The 27,036-nt window shown below is 43.3% G+C and overlaps 1 protein-coding gene across 1 annotated transcript; it reads left to right on the top strand.

Annotated features, from left to right (window-relative positions):
• Positions 1–70: 70 nt before the first annotated feature.
• hoga1 (4-hydroxy-2-oxoglutarate aldolase 1) lies at positions 71–26,678 on the top strand. Its single transcript, XM_039801172.1, has 7 exons — positions 71–648; positions 2,707–2,835; positions 5,627–5,754; positions 6,346–6,480; positions 15,466–15,562; positions 23,759–23,892; positions 25,069–26,678. Exons 1-7 carry the CDS (start codon positions 432–434, stop codon positions 25,216–25,218), a joined length of 990 nt encoding a protein of 329 aa, XP_039657106.1. The 5' UTR covers positions 71–431; the 3' UTR covers positions 25,219–26,678.
• Positions 26,679–27,036: the final 358 nt, after the last annotated feature.

Genomic DNA, 27,036 nt, shown 5'->3' with positions numbered 1-27,036 from the left:
ATTTTTTCCAGAGTCCTGGGACAAGCTTGTGGTTGATGACCCCTTACTGCCCCTGGGCGGAGCTTTGGATCTGTTGCATTAGCCGGTTGCGTGGCTAACATTTCGTGCGGAAAATCGTTGTTTCTAACCGCCTGACAAACATGTCGAACGTGTGTCAGGTAACCGTGTGAAATTAATCAACAGAAAAGCCAGAATCTTAGCTACCTGCCACGGAGAGCAAAAAGTGGCCGATTAAAACCGCGCTTCATTCTGCGCGAACAGAGTCGTTTTTAAGAGTTGAGAGACACTTTCAAAGTTGTTAAGAAATCACAAATTCTGGTCAATATTTACAAAAGCGGGTTAGTCATTAACCGTCCTCGGTTGCAGCAGCTGCACAGAGTCCCACCTCGCACACAGTCAGCGAGCCGCTCGGCCACTCTGCCCGCTTTGCAATGCTTCGCGTACGGGCATGGAGAAGCTTGAGTCCCGTGTGCAGAGGAGTTCACCTGTCGGCATGGAAACGAACCCAGAGCCACACCGCAGCAGCTGCCAGGCTGGACCTCGGCGGTATTTATCCGCCCATTGCCACTCCGTTCACCGCCAAGGAGGACGTGGACTACCAGAAACTGGAGGGAAACCTGCAGAAATATGCCAAGATACCATTTAAAGGTCAGGCCTGGAGAAGGGAGCGCCGAATAAGAAACAAAACTCGCTTTTCTGGAAGGTTAGAAGAGTCTAGAAAGGTTTCCAAAGTAGTGTCTGAGGTGCAGGGCTCGCTGAGAAGGACCCGGATGGTCCACAGTATTAGACAATAAGAGTGTTGGCGTTTTTAAGTCACACTGTAGTGATGTACACATGAGAGCAGAGTTATGGAAGTAACCTTAGTTATTGAGTGGCTGGTAAAAATTTGAACATTCACTAGCCATTTGGCTGGTGGACAAAAAAGTTAATTTTGGACCTTGGTTGTACGCCTTCAGTATTTGCTTAGGGACCTGATAGAGAGGACAAAGTTCAGCACGGAGGAAAAAACGAGAAATCACCTGGAGGCCTGCATGTGTTTGTAGCCCTCTGGTGGATTTCTATTACTACTACAAATATGTTTTTTACAGCAGCCGCAGTCTACATGTACTACTTAATGGTGCTGATGCTACTATATAATACATGAAGCAGTAGTAGGCCTACTCTGAAATTATTATTTAGGACTGCAACTAACGTTTAATTTCATTGGCGATTAATCTGTCGATTTTATTTTCTCGATGAACTGATTAGTTGTTTGGTTTATATAAAAATGTCGATCAGTGTTTCCCAAAGCCTAAGAAGACGTCGTCAAATGTTTTGTTTTGTCCACAACTCAAAGATATATAATAGGATATAAGGATTTTAACACTACTGCTGCTACTATTATTACTTTTACCAGTGTTACTGTTAACATAATTGCTCCTTTTACCACGTCTGGTACTGCTATTATCGTTCCAATATTAAGAATTAATAAAAAGAGAAGAGAACAAAAAGAAGAGTGCTGGCTCTGCTTAGGCCTGATCTCTTCAGATTTCTCTTGTACAGTCGTTATTGTTGTGGGTAGATGACAGAATACTTTGAGTTAAAGAGGCACGGTTGGTTAGTCACTAGTCTCGCATTGCCAGACCTTCCTCCACAACGCTGCGGAGGAGGGTCTGGCTAGTCCACACAGCATTCCGGGATGGGAGAAAAACATGCTCTGGTTTATTGGCATTTCTTTAAACCAATCACAATCGTCTTGGGCGGCGGACGGGGCCTCTGCAAAACAGCCTCGGGAACTCCTACATTAGGCCAGTGAGGTGGGATCAGGGGAGAACTTGCTTGTTCTGCGTGCCGATAATCAATGTCCACAATCTGTCTGCATTTCGGTGCTGTGACCCATTTATTTTCCTTAAGGGCCCGCTCACCGTCGCACAAGCAATACAGTCCATTTCATTTCATTACCGGTTTAGTTCCGTTCATTTTCTTTTGCACACAAATCAAAGACACGCAAACCTGACACGACTGACACGGTGAAAAGCTGTCTGCTTTCACACCTGTGTACCTGTGGCTGATTACATACCTGCAAACAAGTCGCTTTTTGGCGAAAATCGCCGTTTTGAATGGGAAAATGTCATCCACGTAAATCGTGTAGATCCGAAGAGTTTTTATTTGGGGGGGGGGATCCGAGACCCGGTGCTAATATGGCACCGGTGCCTTAGCGACCGGTATCTACCAGACCGAAAGGGGAGAAGAGACGTGTCACCTTTTTCAGCCCTTCTGAGTTTGCAGGTATATGCGATGACCTTTTATGCCTTCCCAAAGGCAATGCTCCACCCAGGGCTCAAACATGAAAGTGCATATTAATTGGCATAACCAACATGGTAGCCTATAAACACAAAACAAAGTGGTGTGATGGCTCCAACAGAACTTGTTTTGGTGGAACTTTTAAAAGTTGTTTAAGGCGTGCGAGAGAAAACTCCCGATTGGACAGATAGTCTAGCTAGCTGTCTGGATTTACCCTGCAGAGATCTGAGGAGCAGTTAACCATAGTCCTCACAAATCCACCGGAGGTTAGAACGCCAACACCAAAAGATTAATTTCCAGCGGCACCTGAACAATCCCGGAAGTGGAACGTCGTCGCTATAGACTAGTTGGGCACAGACCGTCAGACAGATAAACATACATTGAGGTAACAAAAATAAAAAAATGAAAAGTTTTGTGTTGCAGGTCTGGTGGTTCAGGGCTCCAACGGGGAGTACCCGTACCTGACGGAGGAGGAACGGGTGGAGGTGGTGAAGACGGTCAGGAGATCACTGCCCACCGACAAACTGCTGATGGCCGGATCAGGCTGTGAATGTAGGTGTGTGTGTGTGTGTGTGTGTGTGTGTGTGTGTGTGTGTGTGTGTGTGTGTGTGTGTGTGTGTGTGTGTGTGTGTGTGTGTGTGTGTGTGTGTGTGAAAGGGCTGTGCAATTAATCGAAATTTAATCGTGATTATGATTACGGGTCCGTGTACTTTTTCGTTCATTCGATTTTCATTTCATAAACGGGTATTAAAAAACAAAAAACGAATGTTTTATTTTATTTTTTAAAAATCATTTTTTAAAAAAAAAAAAAAAAATATTTATTTTATTTATTATAGATTCTCACTGAAGGCATCAAAACTATGAATGAACACATGGAATTATGTACTTAACAAAAAAGTGTGAAATAACTGAAAACATTGATTCTTCAAAGTAGCCACCCTTTGCTTTTTTATTAATAAGGGAACAAATTCCACTAATTAACCCTGACAAAGGTAAAACCATTTCAGGTGACTACCTCATGAAGCTCATTGAGAGAACACCAAGGGTTTGCAGAGTTATCAAAAAAAGCAAAGGGTGGCTACTTTGAAGAATCAATGTTTTCAGTTATTTCACACTTTTTTGTTAAGTACATAATTCCATATGTGTTCATTCATAGTTTTGATGCCTTCAGTGAGAATCTACAATGTAAATAGTCATGAAAATAAAGAAACACATTGAATGAGAAGGTGTGTCCAAACTTTTGGCCTGTAGTGTATGTTTTACTTATATTTATTTCAGGGGACTTTTATTTATTCTGTCTGTTTATATGCACGTTATATTCAAAGGAGGTTTTGTTATCTCACAGACTTCGACTAAAAGCAACTAGCAAGCCTGCCTGGCATCAGTGCATCATATCACTATTTGCAAAGAAAAGAAAATATGAATAAATATTATATATATTATATTTTTTTCCATAATCGAGCAGCCCTAGTGTGTGAGTATTCTCTTTTACTACTATGACTATGAAAAGCTTTTTCATGCGCTCAAGGTTCAGGGATAAATAATGTTAAACAAATGGACAATAATTAGTTAGCTTCAAGACAGCAGTGGTGGTAATATACAGTATATTTGACATTTAAAAAATAATCATTCATCAAAAATTGACACTCGCTGACACTGAAATAAATGCTTATAAAGCTTCATTAAAATGACAGTGTGTGTGTGTGTGTGTGTGTGTGTGTGTGTGTGTGTGTGTGTGTGTGTGTGTGTGTGTGTGTGTGTGTGTGTGTGTGTGTGTGTGTGTGTGTGTGTGTGGGGAGCTGTAATTGCCTTCTACATGTGTTTTCCGATATAGATCTTGATTTGAAGCTCATTATGAGGCGGGTAGCGTCATTCATTCTTACAGGCTGATAATTGAAGTCAAATGGAGTCTAGCACTTTTATTGCCTGTTCCGTTCCATAATGAACATTCACACAGAGAGGAGCATTTACTCTTTTCTTCCTGCACGCACTGACGATGCGAAGACCTGCTGGGCTCTCACCTCAACCTTATGTTTATTCAATAAATATTCCAGCGACGTATTTGTTACGCAACCTTGGCCCTTAAACCCAGAAATGCTGCAGATACTGCTACCACTCATACTGTATTCAGGCTGCCCTCCTTCCTCCTCTCTTTATTGTGTCGACACTGTGTACGGAAATTGACACCTCGGTTTGTAAAAGAGACGAATATACAGGTGATGGGGTATGAATGGGGGCCTTGTATATGAGGGGCAACATAAACATGCATACATACGAGGCCTCCAATGCATTGAAGGCAATATAAATAAATACTATAGAGATACATTGAACAGCCATAGCCATACATTGAATAGCCACAGTGCCACAAGTGCAAAATGAGAAAGTATACAACCTTGCAGTATGAGATGAGTAGAAAGCAACACACACACACACAGACACACACACACAGCACTTGCTTTGTCTTCTTTGTGTTGTAAGGAATTAATATAGGCCGCTCGGTTCGGCCTTTGTGGGCTTCGAAGGCTGCGACCTCGGAATTGGGACATAGCTTGTGTGTATGAAACCTGTGATTTCCACCTACCGTCCTTTCACTCTCGTCGTGATGAAAAGGTTTTTTGAGGGACGTGTTGTGCACACAGACAGTATATATAATGGACCAATAGACCCCGTGTCTCTGGACGGAGACCAGTGAAGGATATTAGAAGCACTTTTCTGGTGATCTCTTGGTTTACTGAGCAGCCTCCAACTGAGAGAAAGTGTGAAGTCTTCTGGTAGCTGTGCCAAGAGAAATCTCAATCATTCCCAATCTTGTAGAGTCGGAGAGCGTAGGTATATGTAAGGAGATAACATAGGCACAGGCTAATTATTGATCACTAACATGCTAGTTAACATTAGTAATTAAACCTAAACAGCTAATGTAAGTCCAAACTGCCTGCGAGCTTCTCCTGTACTGTACGGTAATTCCTCTACTGTGTGACAGTAAGTCTCGTGGTTATGACAAAATCGTTTACCTATTTTTACAAAAACGTCTGCTACGGAGCCATAACGTGAGGTACAAGGTAATGGAGCCTTTTATACATTGTTGTGTTTCTTTAGAAATAAACAATGGACTAATAGAGTCTTTAAACGCTTCAGATGTAAAGTTATTCGCTGTCAAAGTGACGTCAAAATGAATGGCAGTCAATGGAATGCTAACGTTGGGTGATCTCTTGTAAGCATCAAAATGGCGCCATAGGAGCTACACATTCCAGACACTCGCTTACACCCTTGGTTGTGCAGTCGAAAAGGGCGCAGATCAAATCTGAACTGTAAAGTTCCCCTCCCCTTCTTTTCGTCTGTTCAGCCACGAGAGCCACAGTGCAGCTCACGGAGAAGATGGCGGCAGCCGGAGCCGACGTCGTCCTCGTGGTAACGCCGTGCTTCTATAAGGGCAAGATGGACGGCCGCGCTCTGATCCAGCACTTCACAAAGGTCACCTGACCGTCCAACACAAGTAGTACCGTTCTTGACTTAACCCTCTGTGTTGTCCTCGGGTCAGATTTGACCCGTTTTTCAACGTTTTCAATATCAGAAATCTGGGTTTCTTCAAAACAAATTGCCCAAATATAACATGGATGTACGTTGTATGGAACCCATACAACAGTTAAACAAAAATAATGATTATTTTTGGGTGTTTTATTCAATTTTATAGCATTTAAAATTAGCATTAACATTTTTTAATGGTTTCAAAACCGTATCCTGACATCCACCACAACATCCTCTGATCTTAACTAATAGTAAAAATAATTTGTCTGCTTTTTTTTAACTCAAAAATGTGATATAATGTCACGTAAGGTAGGTTTATTGACCATACATTTAAAAAAGTGTTTAAAAAGTGACAAAAACGTAAAAAAGCACCAAAAAAAATAGAAAAAAAGTGACAAAAATGTCGGGAAAAGCACCAAAAAATGTTTTTTTCAATTTTGACCCGCTAGGGACACAATAAGGGAGAGATTAAGGGAAGGAACGGGGAAGTCTGGGATTTGAACATGGTCGTGATTTCTCTGTGTGTCCCCCCTGCAGGTGGCGGACAGCAGCCCGGTGCCGGTGGTTCTGTACAGCGTACCGGCCAACACGGGGCTGGAGCTGCCGCTGGACGCTGTGGTGCAGCTGTCTCAGCACCCAAACATCCTGGGCCTTAAGGACAGCGGAGGAGATGTAAGAACCGCTTCCTCGACATCTTTTGATCGTGTAACGTGTGAGTCATGAAGAAATCCTGATCAGCCGTCGCTGCAGTGCAGGTGTCACCGTGCTGCAGGTAGAGAAACGTAATCTCCGATGCTTCGTCGCCCTTTACGGGGGCCGCGGAGTTCCGTGTAATGGATCAGGTTCGGATTTCCGTCAATTTGATTTTAGAAATGCCATATCTCAGATCGATGCAGATCCGATGAGAAAAAAGTTACACATTTCGTTTACAAAGGTCTTAAATGATGTTGTGTCCTTTCGAAGGATGAAATAATTACCGTGACATCCTAAATAAATGCTTTGTGTGTGACTTTACAATTTACTCCGTGTGACCGTAGACCGTATATAAGCGTGTGACTGGGATGTAATACGACTGTACAGGTACTATTTACGTCAGTGTTTTTCTTTACGCTCTTGACCGTGGAGTGTGCGTGGACCACGGCGCGGACGCGGGGTGCGCGACACATGGATGTAGCTAGGCTATAACAATAATAACGGCGTAACGTGGTGTTTTATCTTAAATCCGTGGACATGGTGAGAAAGCTCTGGCCCTAAACATCCAAGCTTGGGCGCAGATCAATCAGTTGTTAGGAAAAAATCCACACTGATTTTTTTCATTAGGCTGTGAAGTTGGCATTAAATTTCATCCTAGGTGGTATTATAAAGGTCTTAAAAAGTCTTACTTTTAAAGTGATGGTTTGGAGTAATTCACCCTAGGGTCCTTTGCACCATGACCTCGAGCCAAACACCCCCCCCAGAAGCTTTTTTCACCTGGGTCGAACATTGGGAGAGTTAGCTAGAGTAGCGTTATCAGCTGAATAGCTTAGCGCGGAATGGACCCACGTTTGTATCTTGTAAGTTACCCCACTAATAATGCCCGGAAATGATACAAACGTCTACAAGTAGTACAAATAAGTTATGCTGCTCAAAAACGATGGATTGGAAAGTTTGTAAGTACACCAGAAGTTTATGAACACTTCCCTGCTGGCTTCAGCTCTCTGTTGCTGCTGTTGCTGCTGCTGCTGCCTGCAGTTAGACGAGTGCTTAGGGACATCTACAAATTACTACACCGAAAAGAGTTACAACAAAAATATTTATTAATTCAATGATTAAATAAGGTAATGTCTCCAAACTTACCTCAATTATTACTTGTCTCCTGCTAGTTATACTACAGCACTTACTTAAAAAAAAAAGTCAAATTTAATAAATATTTTTGTTGCATCTCTTTTCGGTGTTGTAATTTGTAGACGGCCCTAAGCACTCGTCTCACAGCAGCAACAACAGCAGCAGAGAGCAGAAGCCAGCAGGCAAGTGTTATTTACATAAACTTCTGGTGTACTTACAAACTTTCCAATCCATCGTTTTATGAGAGCATAACCTATTTGTACTACTTGTAGACGTTTGGTATAATTTCGGGCATTATTAGTGGGGTAACTTACGAGATACAAACGTGGGTCCGTTAGCCCCTGCGCTAAGCTATTCAGCTGATAACGCTACTCTAGCTAACTCTCCCAATGTAAGACCCAGGTGAAAAAAGCTTCGGGGGGGTGTTTGGCTCGAGGTCATGGTGCAAAGGACCCTAGGGTGAATTACTCCGAACCATCACTTTAACTTGAAGAATGCTGGGGGGCCCTGTATAAACCGTACCGAATGCAATTTATTATCCAAGTTGGACGACATCCAATGAGACCAGTTTTTGCTGTGACATGACAAGTCTGAGAAATGCTGAGAATTGATCACATCTCCAATTTGTTCAGTGATTATTTATGAAGTAAAACAAAATGGAAAATCAGTTTGAATATCAGACTAAAGCTGAGTTTTTAATCCCAGCAAACACTAACCCGCATCTCATCACCAACTACACCTGTACCAGGAGGATTTTGAGGGATTTTTCATTTTATCTAGACATTATGGTTGACATGTTGTTTTTTTACCAACTTCATAAGCTGGTATCAAAAGTGAAAGGGCGTGAGAAAAGTAAAACGAAGCAAATCAGTTCTAATTTGGCAGCAATGAAATAGCAACGCTAGCACGTCGAAAGCTGCACAATCAGAAACAGCATTGTCTTCCTGTGTTGATTTGAGCGGCCCATTTCCAGTGAACCAGCTGCTGCAGAGAGGAGTGGTGATTGTTGAAGAACCGAAAACTGAAGTGTGTGTGTGTGTACTTTTCATCCTGCAGGGATGATTGCAGGGGTTAGTAGTTGGGGGGGGAGTGGAAGAACAGTTCGCTCTCGTCGAGCCCTTAATGCCTTTTCGTCTGTGTGGGAAGTGTTTGCAAGAAGTTGCAAATGGATTTCTGATTTGGGAAATAACATGTTTGTCCACTTGCTGGGAGACAGGAGTGTGGGTGGAGTTCAAGCAGGGAGCGGCCCCCGCTCAACAGTAGGCGTGAAGAGGGCCACACTCAGAAAACATGGGTTGATAGGTCAATTTGAGGAAGGCTGACAAGTTGCTGAAAGATTGTACAGAACATGAGTGGCACACAGATTTTCCCCACATCAGCCAGCTCCTGCTAGCTGACAGATTATTCCTTTAATCAAAATATGTTACACTTTATTAGGAAATATTAAAAAAAAAAAAACCCAAAAAAAAAAAAAAAAAAAAAAAAAAAAAAAAAAAAAAAAAAAAAAAAAAAAAAAAAAAAAAAAAAAAAACAACACTTTATTTTAAAGTATTTACATAATCTTTTTATTAACACATTTCTCTTTTTTTATACAACCACACATCATAAAAAAAACAAAAAAAAAACAACCCCTAACCCAAAAAAAAACAAAAACCTACTAAAGAAGCGTTATGTCATAAACCTTTATAACTTGTTTATGTTTATGACACGTTCATGACAGTGTCATGTCACTCTTATGTAGATACCTTCAAGTAAAGTGTAACCCATTTTTAGCTTCTTTTTTTTTAGCCAAAGTAAATTTGAACAGAAAATACTTTGCACACTTTATCAAAAATATGTCAAATTTTTTGCGTGGTTTAGCTCAAACTAAATCTGGTTATTTTTTAGCCAAATTAAATTTGAACAGAAGAATACTCTGCTATAACGTGACACAGGTGCGTCGGAGTGGGACGAGTATAGGCCAAAAGCTGCAGAAAAACTCCCGCAAATTGTCTTACTTGCTTACTTACTATAATGTAAAGGTCCCAAGGCATGAAAATGTTACTTTATGAGTTTTTTTTAACATTAATATGAGTTCCCCCAGCCTGCCTATGGTCCCCCAGTGGCTAGAAATGGTGATAGGTGTAAACCGAGCCCTGGGTATCCTGCTCTGCCTTTGAGAAAATGAAAGCTCAGATGGGCCAATCAGGAATCTTCTCCTTATGACGTCATTTGATTGGTCCGAACAGCTCTGGTTCGAGCATAGTTGCTCAACGGATCAATCCCAGACCGAACTTCCCGACCTCAAATGCTGTGGGCGGGGCTAAGTTCGGCTGGCATCCAGGCTAGTGCGGTCAGGCTTGTAGGCCAATTCTGGCTGTCTCACAGCAGCCTCTCACTGATCATCATGATTGATGTGAGATAGCATGTGATTGGTCGTGCTGTCATATGGAAAAGCTTCTGCTCTCTTGTGTTGTGTCCTGTCTGACCGCCATTTTCTTGATAAGAAAAGTACCACAAAATTGCACTGAAAGTACAATGCTTTAGCAAAATAGTTACTTTCCATTTGAGTTGGGTGTTGCATTTGAGTTTTTAGAGCTGATTACAGAGCTTGTTAGAGGATCAGATCACGGTTCCCAGATTCTCTCAGCTGCTGTCTTCTTTTGTCCACAACTCAAAGATATTCAGTTTACTGTCACAGAGGAGAGAAGAAACTAGAACACTATTCACATTTTAGTGGACAACTAATCTGTGCAACTTTTGTTGACCATTCGATAGAGAGAGACTGTCATTTGTGAATAAATGAATAGGACATACTGAGGGTGAAAACAAGGTTTGTCAGCTGGCAGGTTCAGTCATGGGTTAGGGTTCGAATCCTACTTAAGACTTGAGATTTTCCATCCACCAGTCTTTTCCTAAGTGGGCATTCACACCAAAAAAAGCAATCTGGCGATTTTCCGCAGGATTGTGCGGCGGCGTGGGGGGGGGTCAATAAAACGGCCCATTTGTGTGACGTCCTGTTACGTCCTTAGACCCCCCCCCCCCAATGTAGCACAAGCAGACTTTATATTTTACAATTACTGTTTTCCGGCCCGATCGTTTATAGATTTCAGCGTTTCCGACAGCACTTGAAGGCAGCTTTATTTCACAGGAGATAGAGAGAGAGAAAGAAAAGAGACGAGAGAGACACAGCGGGTGCTTTGTTGTTGCAGGAAACATTCAGCTGTTACACAAACTCCCAGGCAGTTCACTGCTTGTGTTTAGTTTTTTACCCTCATAAGGTTTTAAAGTGCTCATATTATGCTGTTTGGCTTTTCCCTTTCCTTTATTGTGTTATATATCTTTTTTGTGCATGTTATAAGTTTACAAAGTGAAAAAGCCCAAAGTCCCCCCCAAAGGGACTTACCATCTCCAACAGAAAACACTGTTCACCAACTGCTCCAAACAGCTCTATTGTAGTCCAGCCTTTACTTCAGAGACAGACGTGGTCACTTTGGAACACACGTTATAATGCTCGCCTAGCTGCTAGCATAGCACGCCCTCATACTCTGCTTCTAACTGGCTAGTAGTCCTTACCTAGGTACTGTCAGGGCACGCCCTCATACTCTGCTTCTGACTGGCTAGTAGTCCGTACTGTCAGGGCACGCTCTCATACTCTGCTTCTGACTGGCTAGTAGTCCTTACCGAGGTACTGTCAGGGCACACCCTCATACTCTGCTTCTGACTGGCTAGTAGTCCTTACCTAGCTACTGAGCATGTGCGACTCCCAACAAAGATGGAACAGAAGTGAGATGTCTCACTCTGTAAAACAGAGAGCTCAACACACAGGGTGAAAAGAGGAGCTGCAGCAATGTGCAGCACAAAAAGAAATTGTGTTTTTTTGAAAATTAAACCATGTAAACCTATTCTGGTACAACCTCTAAATACAATTATGAACTTAAAAAACTATCATAATATGAGCACTTTAAAGGCAGTGATGTTTCTCGTTTCCTGTACGGGATTCTCACACCGCCTCAAACCATAGCTCAAAACACACCGACAAGTCTGATCTCCGGTTACATGATTGGCCTCCACAGCGTGACGCAGGGTTGCGTTTCTCTCACCTTTTCGCCACAGGCCCGTCGCATGCCCGCTGCGTTTTTTGTCCCCCCCCCCCCCCCCTTGCAGCCTAAACGCACTACCCCCATTCAAAATGAATAGAAAGACTAATTGCCTCCAATTTGAACTCTCTAAAAGACCAAAAGAAAATGTTCTTGTCATGTAGTTAAGATATTTGCTGCTTTAACGATCCTCCCCCTCAGGGATCCTTCAAACTTTCATCTCCTCTAATCTGATTCCTCCTGCCCACGCTGTTGCCAACACATTTTGGGTTTTTTATTTCACGTCTGTGCGCCTCCTGCATGTGCCCGACGCCTGAATCGGAGATGAGCAAAGTGGTTCGCATATGGGTTCATTTCCTGAGGCTTCAGAGTGTAAAACAGGCAGATATATTACAGATGGTCTGTGTGATCTGTGATATACTACATCAGATGGTTTTTGACTGAAATTTGCACCAGTAAATACTTAGAAATAACGATGAAGAAAAAACTCAATTTCCACCTAATCTGCTTATATCAATTTGTAGTTTCTTTTGGTATAATATAATCAACATGACTGTATAATAAAGGGATTTCCTTGAGAGGAATGCGGCTATCAAACGTGTGTAAATCGATCCTTTTGTCATAATATAATAATAGCAAGAGGGGCTTCTAAAACTAGAAAGTGGCGGTGGTTTAACCGGGCAGAGGGCAGTGATGTTGGCCGTGGAGATCACGGATGGGTAATAAAACCGTGTCGATTCGAACCACTTCCTAAACCAGTCACATGGTACGGACGGGCAGCGAGTCTTCGGATGTCATCGACGACGTCATTTGTCTAAAACCACACAAGCCTCGATCCGCACTTCACGGAAGACATCCGGGATTTCTCGACTCACGCTTCGAAGCCTCGGCACAGAACGCATACCTGTCAAGTATCCCGTTTTGGCCGGGAAAGTCCCGTATTTTACCCTTCTTTCCCGCCGTCCTCCCGTATTAGTATTTTCCCGTAAATCTCCCGTATTTTAACCTGCGTTATTAAAAAATAATAATACCCCGGGCCCGAGTGGAGTAAAAAACAACAAAAACATTCCCAATCTGAGCTCTGTCACTAGCCTCGCGATAACAGCCACCTGCAGCAGCCTACTACAGGTACTGCAGGTGGCTGTTGTCGCGAGGTTAGTGTGTGAGGTCAGATGATGATGGACGCTACGACAGAGACGGTGCGCTGCCAAAACTTATGAAGGCTTTACTATGCATTCCCCATAGCAATGCAAGTTGAGAAAGGGTGTTTAGCATGGTACGAAAGATTGTTCCAGAGAATAGGAGGACGTTAGACAACAGAACTGTTTGCGCTCTACTCTCATGTAAAATTAACCGCTCTGGCCCCGCCCACTAATACACTCCTTCCACAACAGTCTTAAAGAATGCAAAGCCTGCAACACATTTGTACAATAACTCACTAAAAGAGCAAAGAAAAGTTATGTGAAATGAAAAGAAAAACTGTAAAAGAAAAGCAATATGAAATGAAAAGAATGTGTGGAATGAAAATAAAATGTAAAGACAAGCAATGTTATAAATTGTAAATGTTTTCAGCATTCTGCATCAAGTGGTGATTTTAGCTTTCTTGTGCACCTGTCTTAAAATGTAAGGGACACTGGAGCTTGGTTGGGGTGGTGGGACTGCTCGCGGTGGGCGCCGGAAAATTTCCCTTATTTTCAAATCCAAAACTTGACAGGTATGCAGAATGTAACATCACTAGATATAACATATGTCTGAAGGCTTACGGTACGCGCTCGTAGCGATCTTCTTTTCCACGCTTCCCATTCATTGTCTTTGTAAGCAGCCGTGCGATACATTCTCGTAGCCTTGCAGCGATTTTTCATTTCACTCATTTGCGTGAGGTTGTGGTCCGGGCTACTTAAAGCAAATGAGTGGCGTCCAGTTAGACTCTCCGCTTCTTTTTTTTAATATGAGAGCTAATCTCTGGCTGTACCGGACTGTCCCGGGGATTTTAACGGCAGTATTTAAATCTTAATATTTAAAGCAGTTTTGTTAATTGGGGTTTTGTGTACATAATATAAATTTGTGTTTATCAAATTGTCAGAAATAACCGCAAAATGCATAGATGACAGTGCTTACGGAGCGTGCGTGAACTCACACTCTGCAGGCTAATGACAATAATGAGACTTATGCTGCGTTCCAATAAATAAATAGACATAAATAGGCAACGTAAAGTAATTCCGCACACATTGTAATCAACTATGACAATGTGCGGAATTACATATAACAATAACTACAGGTTATGTTTATTAAATGAAGCCCAAAATATGTCGCCGACTTGAAATCGCTAGTATCAGCTAGCGCTGGCTAACATCAACGGTAGGTAGCCGCAAGCTAACGCTAACGCTAGCTAGAAGGTTTGTGGTGACTTTGCCTGGAACGCTACCAAGTTGTGAGTCGTGTTTTGAAGTCGTAACTTACGGGCTAAAAATTGTGTCTGGAACGCAGCATTAACCCATGTGTTGTCTTCCTGTCGACCATGCAATTTAGCTTTTCTGTGTAAAAATTTATACTTTTTTCAGTATTTTGGTCGTCTTTTTTTTTGACAATTTTGTCGCTTTTCCCAATGTTTTGGAAAAGTTTTGACGTTTTAGTCACTTTTTTTACCAAGTTTTTTTGTCACTTTTTCTGATGTTTTTGTCGTTTTTTTTCCCGGGCGTTTTTTCTGACATTCTTTTATCAATTAGTTTTCTCCAAATGCTATAAAATTGACTAAAACACCCAAATTCAATGAAAGTAGTGAGCTGATCATTTAATCTACTTGTGAAGAGCGTTGTACGGAACCATACGCGCTTTTTTCTTTTGACAATTTGGTTGAAAGAAACCCAAATTTCTGATATAGAAACTTTTTGAAAACGGGTCAAATTTGACCCGAGGACAACAGGAGGGTTAAAAAAAAAGAAAAGCTAATGAGTGTTAGTTTTTTTGTCTGTCACCGGGGCAGCCCGTTACTCTGGCTCTATGGATAATAGACGGAGTGCTGGAGCCTTCAGGAGCCCAGCGGGAGATTCCTCGAACCTGACTGACTGACTGATCAATTACAGTCCTGCGTGTTTGAAATGGCTGATACGGGGAAGCTGATTGACACCCCCGGCAGGTTATAAATAGACCCTCGGCGGTAATGGCGATGGAGACTTAAACCTGGAAGGATGCAGGTTTTCCCTGCGGACTTTTTTCAGTTTCATGTGCAGAGCAGCTCGCTCGCTTTGAACATTTCAGGTTTTATTTGGATTCTGCGCTTCATATCCGGATTGACAAAAGAGAATTAAAAGAGGCAAAACAAAATAGGGAGCTTATCAATTATTCATGAGCCTTTCCCCATCCTCCTCGTTTGAAGTTGATTCCCTTTTTTTTTTTTCTCTCACTTGGGACTTGTCTGTTTTTTTTGTTTTTTTTTCTCCTGGATCTGATACCATCCCCTCTTCCCCGAAACCTCCGCCGTGTTAAGAGTCGACGCTCGTCTCAATTTGAGCGATTTGTTTACCCTGTGAGATGTTGGATTTGTCGTTGTCTCTTGTGACAGCGTCTCCAGGGGATAAAAAAAAAAAACTATACCAGATATTAGTCCTGACAGCAGGGAGGAGGGCCAACGATGAAACAGTTCAGATTTTTTACCTTCCCCTCTCTCTCTCTCTCTCTCTCTCTCTCTCTCTCTCTCTCTCTCTCTCTCTCTCTCTCTCTCCCTCTCTCTCTGTCTTTTCGACTCATTCCTCAGATCTCCCGGATCGGCCTGATTGTTCACAAAACCAAAACGCAGGATTTCCAGGTGTTGGCGGGCTCAGCAGGGTTCCTCATGGCCGCCTATTGTGTTGGTAAGAAGCCTTAAAACGGGACTAACTGTAACTAACAGCGCTGTTGTTCCTCACAGGGAGCGGTCGGTAGCCTTCTTATCCCCCAGGCTGCCATCTCCCTTACTGTTTGTTTTCTTTCTTTCTTTTATCTCCAACCAAAAGGCAGAAGTTGTCTTTTTGTACTGTATCTCTTTCATTTCGGGTCCTCAATTACAAGCGTAAAGAAAACGACCACATTATTCAAAAATATCTAGTTTTTTTTTTGTGTGTGTGTGGGTGCTTTGATAAATGTGTCATCCACACAAAGCGGCTGGCTATCAGATGTCAACATCCACCCTCCGTCTAACCCATAAACCCTTGCGTTCCGGTGTCACTTCCTGTAGTTGTTTCAGATTTCGCTCCCACTGCAGACGAACGGAGCAGCTTCCTGAACGGATCGCGTGTCACCGTCTACTGAACGTGCTGATTTTTAGGGACATGATCCTGATATTGAGTTTCACAGGACACATGTCCTAAACATGTCCTCATTTTTAGATTGAGTTCCTACTGTAAGCAGCACGGACGGATTATGAGACGATGGGCCCCACCATCTTTCCTACATAGGAGCAACACACAGACTTTATGATGCTTTCGCCTCTTTTTCTGTGTTGTTTTGTGTCTCTTTGTGGTCATTTTGCGATTATCGCCCCTGGTCGATTATCGGGCCGTCTTTTGGCAGTTTGCAGATTATCTGTATCGGCGTTTTAGTTGCCTGATAACCGATAAAGTTAATTCAAAGGTGCGCTTCTTTGGCTTCTCTCTGCTTCGCTTTCACTCACCACTGAGTCTGACTTTATGACCTTATTTGATTAGCACGAAAATGGATGCCGAGGAGGTGAAGCGGAGGCTGGCCACTGGAGGACTTATTTGATTTCTTTGTTCCAACTTCCAAGTGGCCGATAGCCGACGTTAGTCATGAATAAATGATGTTAAAAAATGTAGAAATGACTCATTCTCAACAAAAGGCAAAAGAGCTGTGTGCGTGCGCGCATTGGAATAATGTCGGGCTGTAAACGGTTCGAGCTTTTAAAAAGCTGTCAATCTAAATGTACTTGTTGGGCTCAGGCCGAATTGTGTCGGGCTCGGGGCTCGTCGGGCCGAACTTTTGAGGCCCAATTACAGCTCTATTGTGCCCCGTAGGCCGTTCACTAATCCATCCGTGCCAAGCAGTTGTTAAGGCTTCATTTACTTTTACTATCAAAATCAATTAGCAAAGGCATGGAAATGACTTGAGAGAATGAATCCATCACAAAGATCATTGAGTCAACTCTAATGAACTTGCGTCTGCAGTTGAAAGCAGGAAACCGTTTGAAAATCTCTCCTACTTAATGAATGATGAATGACGATGCAAAGCTTGTACTTCATAAGCTATGGGTTTGGCAAACATAGCCATAGCCAAAATATATGAAACAAAAAAGTAGAGTTACACACGTCCTAGTAGTTAATGCACCATCAAAAGATGTTTCAAAACAGTCGTAGCTAGCAATTTTATTGCCATAACAAGAGAGAAATGTTCACAAAAACATAAAGGAGACGAATGTCTGATGTGCCCAGAGTTTGTGTGTGAGTGTCGGGATAGATTCACGCTCGTGCATGTCGGTGCACAACTATGCAAACACACTTCCAATAAAATGAAAGAAAGAAGTTCTTTGAAGTATTTTCCGGAAGCGGTTTTTAAAACCGTGAAAACAGAGTCTCAGAAGTTTCTATTTCTCAGAACTCGAGAGTCTGAATGTCACAACCATAATACTACTCACAGCCTGGAAACAGAAGGGACCCATTTACAGTTAGAATTCAAACCAGCAAACCCTTCTGAAGCAACCTTACTTTACATTATTACACGGCCTGGTTGAGTACTTGATCCTGTCAATTACAGCACTAGTCTGCTCTGTCTGTATAACCGTTCTCATCATAGACTCGGGCGGACCATGTTTAAATCAGTTAAGTCGTTTTCAAATCAATATTTGTGCTCATACGGAGCTCATACCGCCGATCAGCGGATCACAAAGGGAGGGAGGGAGGGAGAGCGAGAGGATGGAGGAAACAGGGATCGCTAACAGCGACTTAAAGTGATGGTTCGGAGTAATTCACCCTAGGGTCCTTTGCACCATGACCTCGAGCCAAACACCCCCCCAGAAGCTTTTTTAACCTGGGTCTAACATTGGGAGAGTTAGCTAGAGTAGCGTTATCAGCTGAATAGCTTAGCGCAGGGGCTAACGGACCCACGTTTGTATCTCGTAAGTTACCCCACTAATAATGCCCGAAATGATACCAAACGTCTACAAGTAGTACAAATAGGTTATGCTCTCATAAAACGATGGATTGGAAAGTTTGTAAGTTCACCAGAAGTTTATGAACACTTGCCTGCTCTCTTCAGCTCTCTGTTGCTGCTGCTGCAGGAGGATTATGAAATCATGTAAGCCCCACATATTTTGCGCGGAAATTGGCAATTTTTTTATTTGAAAAAATGCGGACTTTGGCTGATTATAGGGCTTTGACTTTTGCCCAAAAATCATATTCGAAGTTCGTTTGTATATTAATATTAATATTCGAATATATTCGAATATTTATTAATAATATTTTGACCATTAAATGCCTTCATTTAAAAAAAAAAATGAAGTCAGACCCTGGATTAAACACACAGTGTGCTTTCGACAGGAAGTTCGGAGCTTTCACCGTAGCCTACGTAAGTGGTCTGATGTTTGTACTCGTGTGCTGGTGTGTGCATCGAGCCAGTGTGTGTGTGTGTGTGTATGTGTGGGCGGTGTTGCCAATTAGCGACTTTTTTTCACAAAAGCGACTAATCTGGCGACTTTCTGTAGAAAAGACAGCGACTTTCTGTAAAATAAAAAAGAGTCGCCAGTATTTCTCTCCTGTGGCCGCCGAAACAGTCACCTTTCTCTTCTGTTGTGTGACTGAGTAGCAGCCCCGCCCCCCCCCCCCCCTCTGTGCTCTCTCCTCATGTGCAGCAGCACTGAGCAGGCAGGTAGGAAGGGGAGAAGGGACAGGGTGGGGGGGCCGGTGTAGGTAGGAGAGACAGCGGAACGCGACGGGAGAAAGACTCCGCTGAGCTGGTCTGGCCCTGGTCTGGCCCTGGTCTGGCCCTGGCCTGGCCTGGCCTGGCCTTGGGCGAGCCAGCTTTCTTTGAGAATTAGTGGGGAATGCACCGCTACCGAGCCACGGCCGAGAGACGTGCCTCGCCGCAACGTGTAGTTACATTTTGAAATGCGTGAAAAAGCCTCGGAATCTGAACTGAAAACAACGTTTACAAGCAAACGCATTTACAAAAAATAATGGCCATAACAGGTTCGAATATTAAGGGCTGGCTAATATTCGTTCGAATATCTTTTTTTTTTTTTTTATATTCGAATTATATTCGAATAACGAAGTTCGGAGTCAAAGCCCTAGCTGATTATGCGTTGAATTATGTGATCGCATAATCGCGTTTTTCTGGAGGGACTGGTAATACGTCTTCATAACAGCAGGCGGCGCTGATCTGTATTGTCGCCCAAAAAAAATTTAAACCGGAAATGACGGAACATCTCTCTAGATCTCGTAAACACAGAGCACGCTGCCGCCACTCGTTGTTTTCATCAGAGAGTGTTAGTGATAGTAGTCCAGAAGGATCATCATTACTCGCTGAACGGAAGAAAATACGATGGCTAGTAATAAGAAGATACTGGCGTTGTCTGCTCCGGTTTTCTCGTGCACTGATTCGCTAGTCAAGGCATAGCGCTCCACCAATCAGATTGGTCATTGGCCAAAATGAAGGTAAGACGGCTCCTCCGACTGACGACGGGCACGGAACACACCGAACAGACTCGACTCACCGACCTCGCCAGACTGTCCGACGGCCGATAATCAGGTTGGTGCGGCGGCGCCTTAACAGCAACAGTGCAAACAGAGCGTTAGTAAGCTCCACGGTTAGCGTACTCACCGGGGTGACCTGGCTTTCGCCAGAAAGCGGTGCTTTTCAGCGGTAAAGTTAACCGTCCCGACCGCGACGCAGGCAGGTAACCTCTGTATGAGTAGCCGTGTGATAAGCGGGATAATGTAGAGCGAGACCGCCATTACGCCTTACGTATTTAACTATTTGTATTTCACCTGTGCTCAAGAGAATTTCACATTAAAAGCCTTTTTCCTCCCATGTCCAATATGTCAACTTTTCAGAAATGAAGCATTGGCCTGTTTTTATCTGTACTGTCGTGTTTTTTAATCAGCCCAACAGCCAGTTTAGTCGGGTTTTCTCATCCTGCGGTGAGGCATGTCGTCTTTCATTTGAAGATGAGTAAATCATAAAACATCAGCAATCCTTCGCAGCAGCGTTATGAAACGATGTCTTGTACCTCGTCGGCATGGCGGCCACGTACGCTGAACTGTAAGCCTGGATTAGATAACACGTAAGGCATCGAGGAACCTAATGAGTCATCTTCTCCCACTGCCAGCCCTGCCTCTCACTCACACACACACACACACACACACACACGCACATTCTTCCACAGTTCTCTGATCTTTGCTCCCTGACATGTTCTCATCTCCATAAACTGAGTGTGTGTGTGTGTGTGTGTGTGTGTGTGTGTGTGTGTGTGTGTGTGTGTGTGTGTGTGTGTGTGTGTGTGTGTGTGTGTGTGTGTGTGTGTGTGTGTGTGTGTGTGTGTGTGTGTAGCAGAGAGGAAGAGAGCAAAAGGAGAGGAAACAGGAGAGGAAGTGAAAGAGGAGGAAACAAGCAGAGAGAGGAGAGGAAAAAGGAGACGAAGCAAGACGAGAGGTAACAGGAGAGGAAGCAAGAGGAAAGGAAAAAGGAGTGAGGGAAAAAAGCGACAAAAACAGCTGAAATCTTGCCTAAGGCTCCAAATTGTCTAGGGCCGTGTGTGTGTGTGTGTGTGTGTGTGTGTGTGTGTGTGTGTGTGTGTGTGTGTGTGAGTGTGGTGTGTGTGTGTGAGTGTGTGAGTGTGTGAGTGTGAGTGTGTGTGTGTGTGTGTGTGTGTGTGTGTGTGTGTGTGTGTGTGTGTGTGTGTGTGTGTGTGAGTGTGTGAGTGTGTGAGTGTGTGAGTGAGTGTGTGAGTGAGTGTGTGGGTGGGTTTGCTTCAGTCAGTTCTGACCTACAGACCTTGTTCCACTGTTCTTCCACTTCCCTGGACATCTTGAGTCCCATTTTGCCTCCCGTCTGTCTCAGTCCAGGCTCCCGTGTCTTTGTTGACGAGCTGTCAGTCAGCAGCGTGCGGTAAGCTGCTGTCAGCGGTGTGATCTGAGCGGCGGCGGGCCGCAGAAAACACAAATCAGACAGAAATTCTGTCCATCAGCAGCCGCCGGCTCGACTATCAACAACAACAAGGACTCCAAGGCCGCGGATGGTGGCCGACTCTCCACCGAGACAGAGATGTCACACTGAAAGGCCATGATATCTAGTTGCCTTGGAAAAACGTATATGTATCTAGCTCGGTCAATAATAAAAAAAAAAATACAAAAAAATACAAAAACGACATCCTATGAAGCCCTGCTGCCTATTGATCTGTCAGGGAAGGACAAAAACGCTGGACATCGAAAAACGATTCTCAAAAACGTTGTCAGTAAATCCTTTGTGTCTGTGCGTTGACAGCAGTGATGTCAAACCATGGCAGTGATGGAATGCCTTTATTTATTTAAGAGGAGTATATATGTTCAGCCTGAAGCCATGCAGAAAACATTCCCGACATTTCTTTCTGCTGTGTTTTATCTTCAGTTGTTTGAAAGGTGAATTCTGTCCACACCGTGTCATGTAAAAAACTCCTGCTGAAGGATTACACGCTTCTCTGAGGATTCGAGGAAATTCTCCCATCTCTTTGGCAACCCAAGTGCTTCTTGTACTTTGCTGCGATGCATGCTAACAGCGCACTGTGTATGATTGCTGGACGGGGGCGTTGAATATTCTAAACTTACTGTACAAAGTGCAGGCGAACTGATCAGGCCACCTGCCTCAACTTAACATGAATATGAAACCAAATTGTAACAATTTGTTGTGAATAAGAGTGCAACCCTTAAAGGCTTGACCAGGTTTGTATGCGGAAATAATAATAATAATTGTATTTGTAGAACGCCTTTAAAAACTGTCAAAAAGACAAAGCAAAAACAGGATACTAAGAGGACAATACAACAAAAGAAAGCCAAACGCTAAGACAAAAGACAAAAGACAAATCATCTTGACGGGGGCAAGAGAAGGATAACGTAATTTATGATAACAGTGATGATCGGAAAATCATTTTTTTTTTTTGCCCCAAAGGGCAAGTGGGTTCAGGGTCCAAATTTAACTCTTTTGTCCACCAGCCAAATGGCTAGTGAACGTTCACAATGTACCAGCCACCCAATAGATAGTCTCGCATTGCCAGACCTTCCTCCTCCACAGCGCTGCGGAGGAGGGTCTGGCTAGTCCACACAGCATTCTGGGATGGGTGAAAAACGTGCTCTGGTTTATTGTCATTTCTTTAAACCAATCACAATCGTCTTGGGCGGTGCTAAGCGCCGGACGGAGCCCCGGTGCCGCTGCAAAATAAATCAAATCAAATCAAATCTTTATTTGTCATTGCATGAATACAGTGTATTAACACAACAAAATTCAAGGTGCCACTCCAGATCAGTGCTTTAAAAAAAAATAAAAATACAGCACATTGTATTATGGGATACAGACAATTGACTGACACCCTCGGGAAGGAACTTTTGGTGGAACATGTGTATGTTTAAAAGTTGTTTTAGTCGTGCAACAGAAAACTCCGATTGGACAGATAGTCTAGCTAGCTGTCTGTATTTACCCTGCAGAGATCTGAGGAGCAGTTAACCGTAGTCCTCACAAATCCACCGGAGGTTAGAACGCCAACACAGAGACAGAGGAAGGTAACGGGACATCCAGCGATATTTCCGGCGGCACCAGAGCAATCCCGGAAGTGGAACGTCGTGGATATAGACTACTCAATAGATACCCATTGTTTTTTAGCTGGTGAGTGAAGCTAATCTACCTAGCCACTTGCATATTTTACCAGCATGTGGCTAGTAGATGGAGCTAATTTTGGACCCTGAGTGGGTTGTTACATTTACTTGCCCGACGTGGATTTTTACTTCCCCCGGGCCCTTATTGTTGAAGCCTGCTCACTAAGTTAAAGTGCCCATATTATGAAAAAAACACTTTTTCTGGTATTTGGGGTGTTATTTTGTGTCTCTGGTGCTTCCACACACATACAAACTTTGAAAAAAATCCATCCATGCTGTTCTGAGTGAGATACGGTTTCTGAATGTGTCCTGCTTTCAGTCTCCTGGTGAGCTGGTCAAAATCGGCCTCGGACTGTGACGTCACAATCCGAAATGAGCTGGCTAACCGCAACCGTTAGCTCGTAGCATTAGCGTTAGCATGCTAACGCTAATGCTAACACTAGCATGGTACCTCGTTCTCAATAGCAAAGCACTGCTACAACACACACAAGTTCACCATAATCTACAAAAGAACTACTTACATGTGCGCCCTCGTTTAGAAGTCTCCCAGCTAATCCTGCCTTGTAACTGACTGAAGTTGGAGAAACAACAAAGTCTTTTACTTCTATGGAGCTAGCTAGCTGACATGATCTACATCTGAGCTACTGAGCATGTGCGAGTGCAATCAAAGATAGTACAGAAGAAGAAGAAAAGAGGTCTCACTCTGTAGCTAAAACAGAAACCAGGTGAAAAGAGGATCTGCAGCAGTGAGAGAGAGCTGTGCAGTACAACAAAAATATGGTGTTTTTTGAAAATTAAACCATGTAAACCTATTCTGGTACAACCTTAAAATACAATTATGAACCTTAAAATTAGTATAATATGGGCGCTTTAAGGATGAGAAGTCTCTGCTGCAGCCCTCCTTTTGTGATTTAACTTGACTATACACATGCAAATCTTTTTCTATTAAATTTCTTTCGGGTCTCAATGACAGTCAGTAGTCTAAAGCACAGCTGCGCCTAAGTACAGCCTCACAGAGCTATGAGTCTCGTTTTCTTCTTTTTCTTCCTTTTTATCGAGACACATTTTTTTTACAAGGAAAGGATGGTTTGTGGATGGAAAGGTCAAGAACATATCTCATTGTATGAGGGGGAAAAAATGGAAAGAGTGGAAAAAAAACCCATCAACTCTTTCTTATATACTAATCCTTTACCTCTGGATTGTGATCTGTGTGTCTAGGTGCGGTTGGCGGAGTGTGTGCGCTGGCTAACGTTCTGGGCCAGGAGCTGTGCGAGTTGGAGCGTCTGTGCGTGTCCGGTCGCTGGGACGAAGCCAGAGTCCTGCAGCAGCGCCTCATCGAGCCCAACGCCGCCGTGAGTACCATCTGCCGCACCGGGGACGCTTTTATCCGCCGACACCACGGAGCAAACTCGCACAAACACTGCCAGCCTGGCGGGGTTAGTCACCGTCCTCAGAGGTAGAACTGATCGAGCCTGATTAAACCTGCGTGCGTGAAGACACACCACGGCTGTTTTCGGCACAACAAAAAAAAAAACTGCACTTTTGTAGAACTTGCAGGATTCGTTGCAAAGAAGAAACTCATGTATTTTATAGAGTCCAGTCTGCCCAGAAACAAGACGGCTTCCCATTTTTTCATAACGTGATCTAGAAAAAGTCACCTAGTGTGTGTGTGTAATTAAAACTCCAAATTAAAACCACTCTCATTAACGTAAATATGACGTAAAATAAGTACTTCTACCTTTACTTACATTGATTTTTATTTTATTCAAGTACCGTTGTAAAGGTAAGAACTACAAACAAAAAGACAAAATGAAAGGCCTCCCATTCAAGGCAATATAAAGAAAAACAAATTGTTTTTACGTTTTAAAGACCGGATCTTTTTCTCCATTTAGAGATGGTAAACCCAATCCATTTCTACAGTACATGAAACCGAAACAGGCACCAAATGAGACGGGGGCTGGCCTTTCACAATCGCAATCGCAATCAGAAAAAGGTTTATTGCCATTGCATTCAAACACATAAACATAAACAAACACATTTAAACATTAATAGGAAATGAAACAACAGCACACAGTTAAATAGGAGAGCTGTGTGTTGCTGTGTGTTCTGAGCCTGAGTGAGATGTGTGAGGAAACGGCACCTGAGAAACAGCAGTGCTTCTGGCCACTGACGGGTCCGTGAAGGTGGGTTAAATGTCGCTGCCCTGATGGCGTCAATCTGCCTCATCATGAAACTCCAGCTTCACTGTGACATCAGGTCACACGCGGCCCGCAGGGAGCTCCGCGGCCAAATATCGATCGCAAATATGTCTGATTTTCAAGCATCATTATCGATAAAGCTTTGAAACCACACTGCGGATCCTGTTTGGTGTGTGGGGGGTGTAACGAGACTGATTGGTGCTCTGTGTTGCCAGGGGCGGGTCTAGAGAAATATGATTGCCCCACTCCCCCAATCCATGATATAGTAGTAGTATAATAGAGTGCTGTCAATCTGACAAAAATCCTGGAATCGCCCCTGTGTGTTGCTAGGTGACCAGGAAGTTGGGAGTCCCCGCCCTCAAGCAGGCAATGGAGTGGTTTGGTTTCCACGGCGGCGCCTGTCGATCACCTCTTCAGCCGCTCACAGAGGCCGAGGCTCAGCAGCTGAGGCGGGACTTCTCCTCCAACGGCTGGCTGTGAGGTGACACGGGTGACGGGCAGAGTGTGAGTGTGAGTGTGAGTGTGAGTGTGTGTGTGTGTGTGTGTGTGTGTGTGTGTGTGTGTGTGTGTGTGTGTGTGTGTGTGTGCGTGCGTGCGTGCGTTTAGCAGGTCAGCCCTTACGGGCCATTGCATGCATGTATGCGGAGTGGATGTTCCAAAAATACGCTTCCACTATAATCAATGAAACTGTCAGTGGTGCGCCTGCTCCGCAGAGATCCGCTCTACAAGGGTAAAAATAGGACAGTCTTCCATCTGTATGTTTTACCCGAGGTGTGTGCGTCCCTTTCACACAGAAATGGATCATAAAGTGTCTATATATACCAATATACAGGAAACACCTTGATGACTGTCAATGAGCGTATTGGCAGTTTTATTTTGAGAGTTTCTGTTTTTTGATTTCTTGTTTCCTGCCACCTGCGTCCTCTGATAACAGCTGACAGTAGATTGACGTTTCACAGCGCTGTGCTGAAGAACCAACAACAATCCCAAAGCAGAGGCTCCCCCCTCTCGCCTGTGAGGTATGGCGTGCGTGCGCTGCTGGTGGAGCCAGTTAAAACATACATTCCGCGGCACATCTGCTCCACATACGGTACGCGTTCAAATTTAGCCAAAGCGTTCGACCTGTCAGTGTGATTTGGCAAGGAGGGGGAACACCTAGGATTGGGCATGGAGGTTCCATTTTTATTTTAATTCTTTTTTCAATTTTTATTGGAATCGAAAATTTGGTTTCGAAACCTATCATCGGTTCCAAATTTAACACACAAGTTTGGGTTTTCCGTAGCGGCGGCCGTACTTCCAGCCACGGAGCACAGTAAGCGGCACTCTAGCGTGGCTTTATTTTACGTTGTTAAAGCCTGTAAATCACCATTGAGTCAAAATAAAATAAAATGGTCCTCTTATCTGAGAAATAAGCATGTGACTCGTTTCAACTTCACCCATCAAAGAATCGGAATCGAGAATCGATAAGATCCCGAATCGAAAGGAAGAATCAGAATTGTTAAAATCAAAACGGTGCCCAACCCTAGGAACGCTGCACGAAAATAAATCCGTTGCTGCCCCCTCATAAAAATACCAAAAAATCAACTTAATTAGGTTCATATATATCTTTCCATATACGTCATATACTGGGGGTTTGTTTCTAAAAATTTCTTACGTCTTACGTTTTCTGTCATAAATAAAACCTCAGTCAAATCAAAGATTTCCCAAATGAATACAACTTAGATGTTTTTTTTAATAGGCTCTGCTCATGTTGCATTTTAAGTTACATTTTCTATTCATACTTCTTTTTATTTTACACTAAAATCACTGTCGTACGGTCAAGTTGCTTCTCTGCTGCCCCTCCCAATAGTGCAGATAGAAAAATTCTGTACATTGAAAAGTTAGAAAAATGTTGCATGTGCACTTGTTTTGACCAATAAAATTGCATTTCACTTCAATAACCTATGGTTTCCTTCTGTTTTTAACTGTAAAGACAAAAAGTGGGTTTGCTCTTCATGCAGACACATTTGAGTTAAACTGTTCACTGTGTGTATGATTAGGTCAACCTCCATGGGCTTTTCTTTAAAGGTGCCCTGCTACACGTATGTCATGACTTTGTGGTAATGTCTGAAGGTCTACCATGGACTCTGTAACATTTTTTGTGGAAAAAATGCCTTGGTTACCTTGTTTCAAGCCATTCTAGCGTGGTATAGAAAGCCTGCAGGAAGACTCTCGATTTCTGCCAGTTCTCATTAATATTCATCAAGCTAAGCTGCTTGACTCTGATTGGCTAACAGCTAGCCAATGAGAGCCTGGCTA

The sequence above is a fragment of the Perca fluviatilis genome, chromosome 1 (assembly GCF_010015445.1).
Source record: "Perca fluviatilis chromosome 1, GENO_Pfluv_1.0, whole genome shotgun sequence".
Lineage (NCBI taxonomy): Eukaryota > Metazoa > Chordata > Actinopteri > Perciformes > Percidae > Perca > Perca fluviatilis.
The sequence above is the reverse complement of the archived record's forward strand: the minus strand, read 5'-3'. Positions and strand labels throughout refer to the sequence as shown.

What these genes read in the sequence shown, in the direction of transcription:
- hoga1 (XM_039801172.1), top strand. Translation starts at nt 432, where the DNA reads ATGCTTCGCGTACGGGCATGGAGAAGCTTGAGTCCCGTGTGCAGAGGA. An exon ending in TGATCCAGCACTTCACAAAG is followed by an intron (nt 5,755 to 6,345) that starts GTCACCTGACCG and finishes TCCCCCCTGCAG; the next exon opens with GTGGCGGACAGCAGCCCGGT. An exon ending in TCATCGAGCCCAACGCCGCC is followed by an intron (nt 23,893 to 25,068) that starts GTGAGTACCATC and finishes GTGTGTTGCTAG; the next exon opens with GTGACCAGGAAGTTGGGAGT.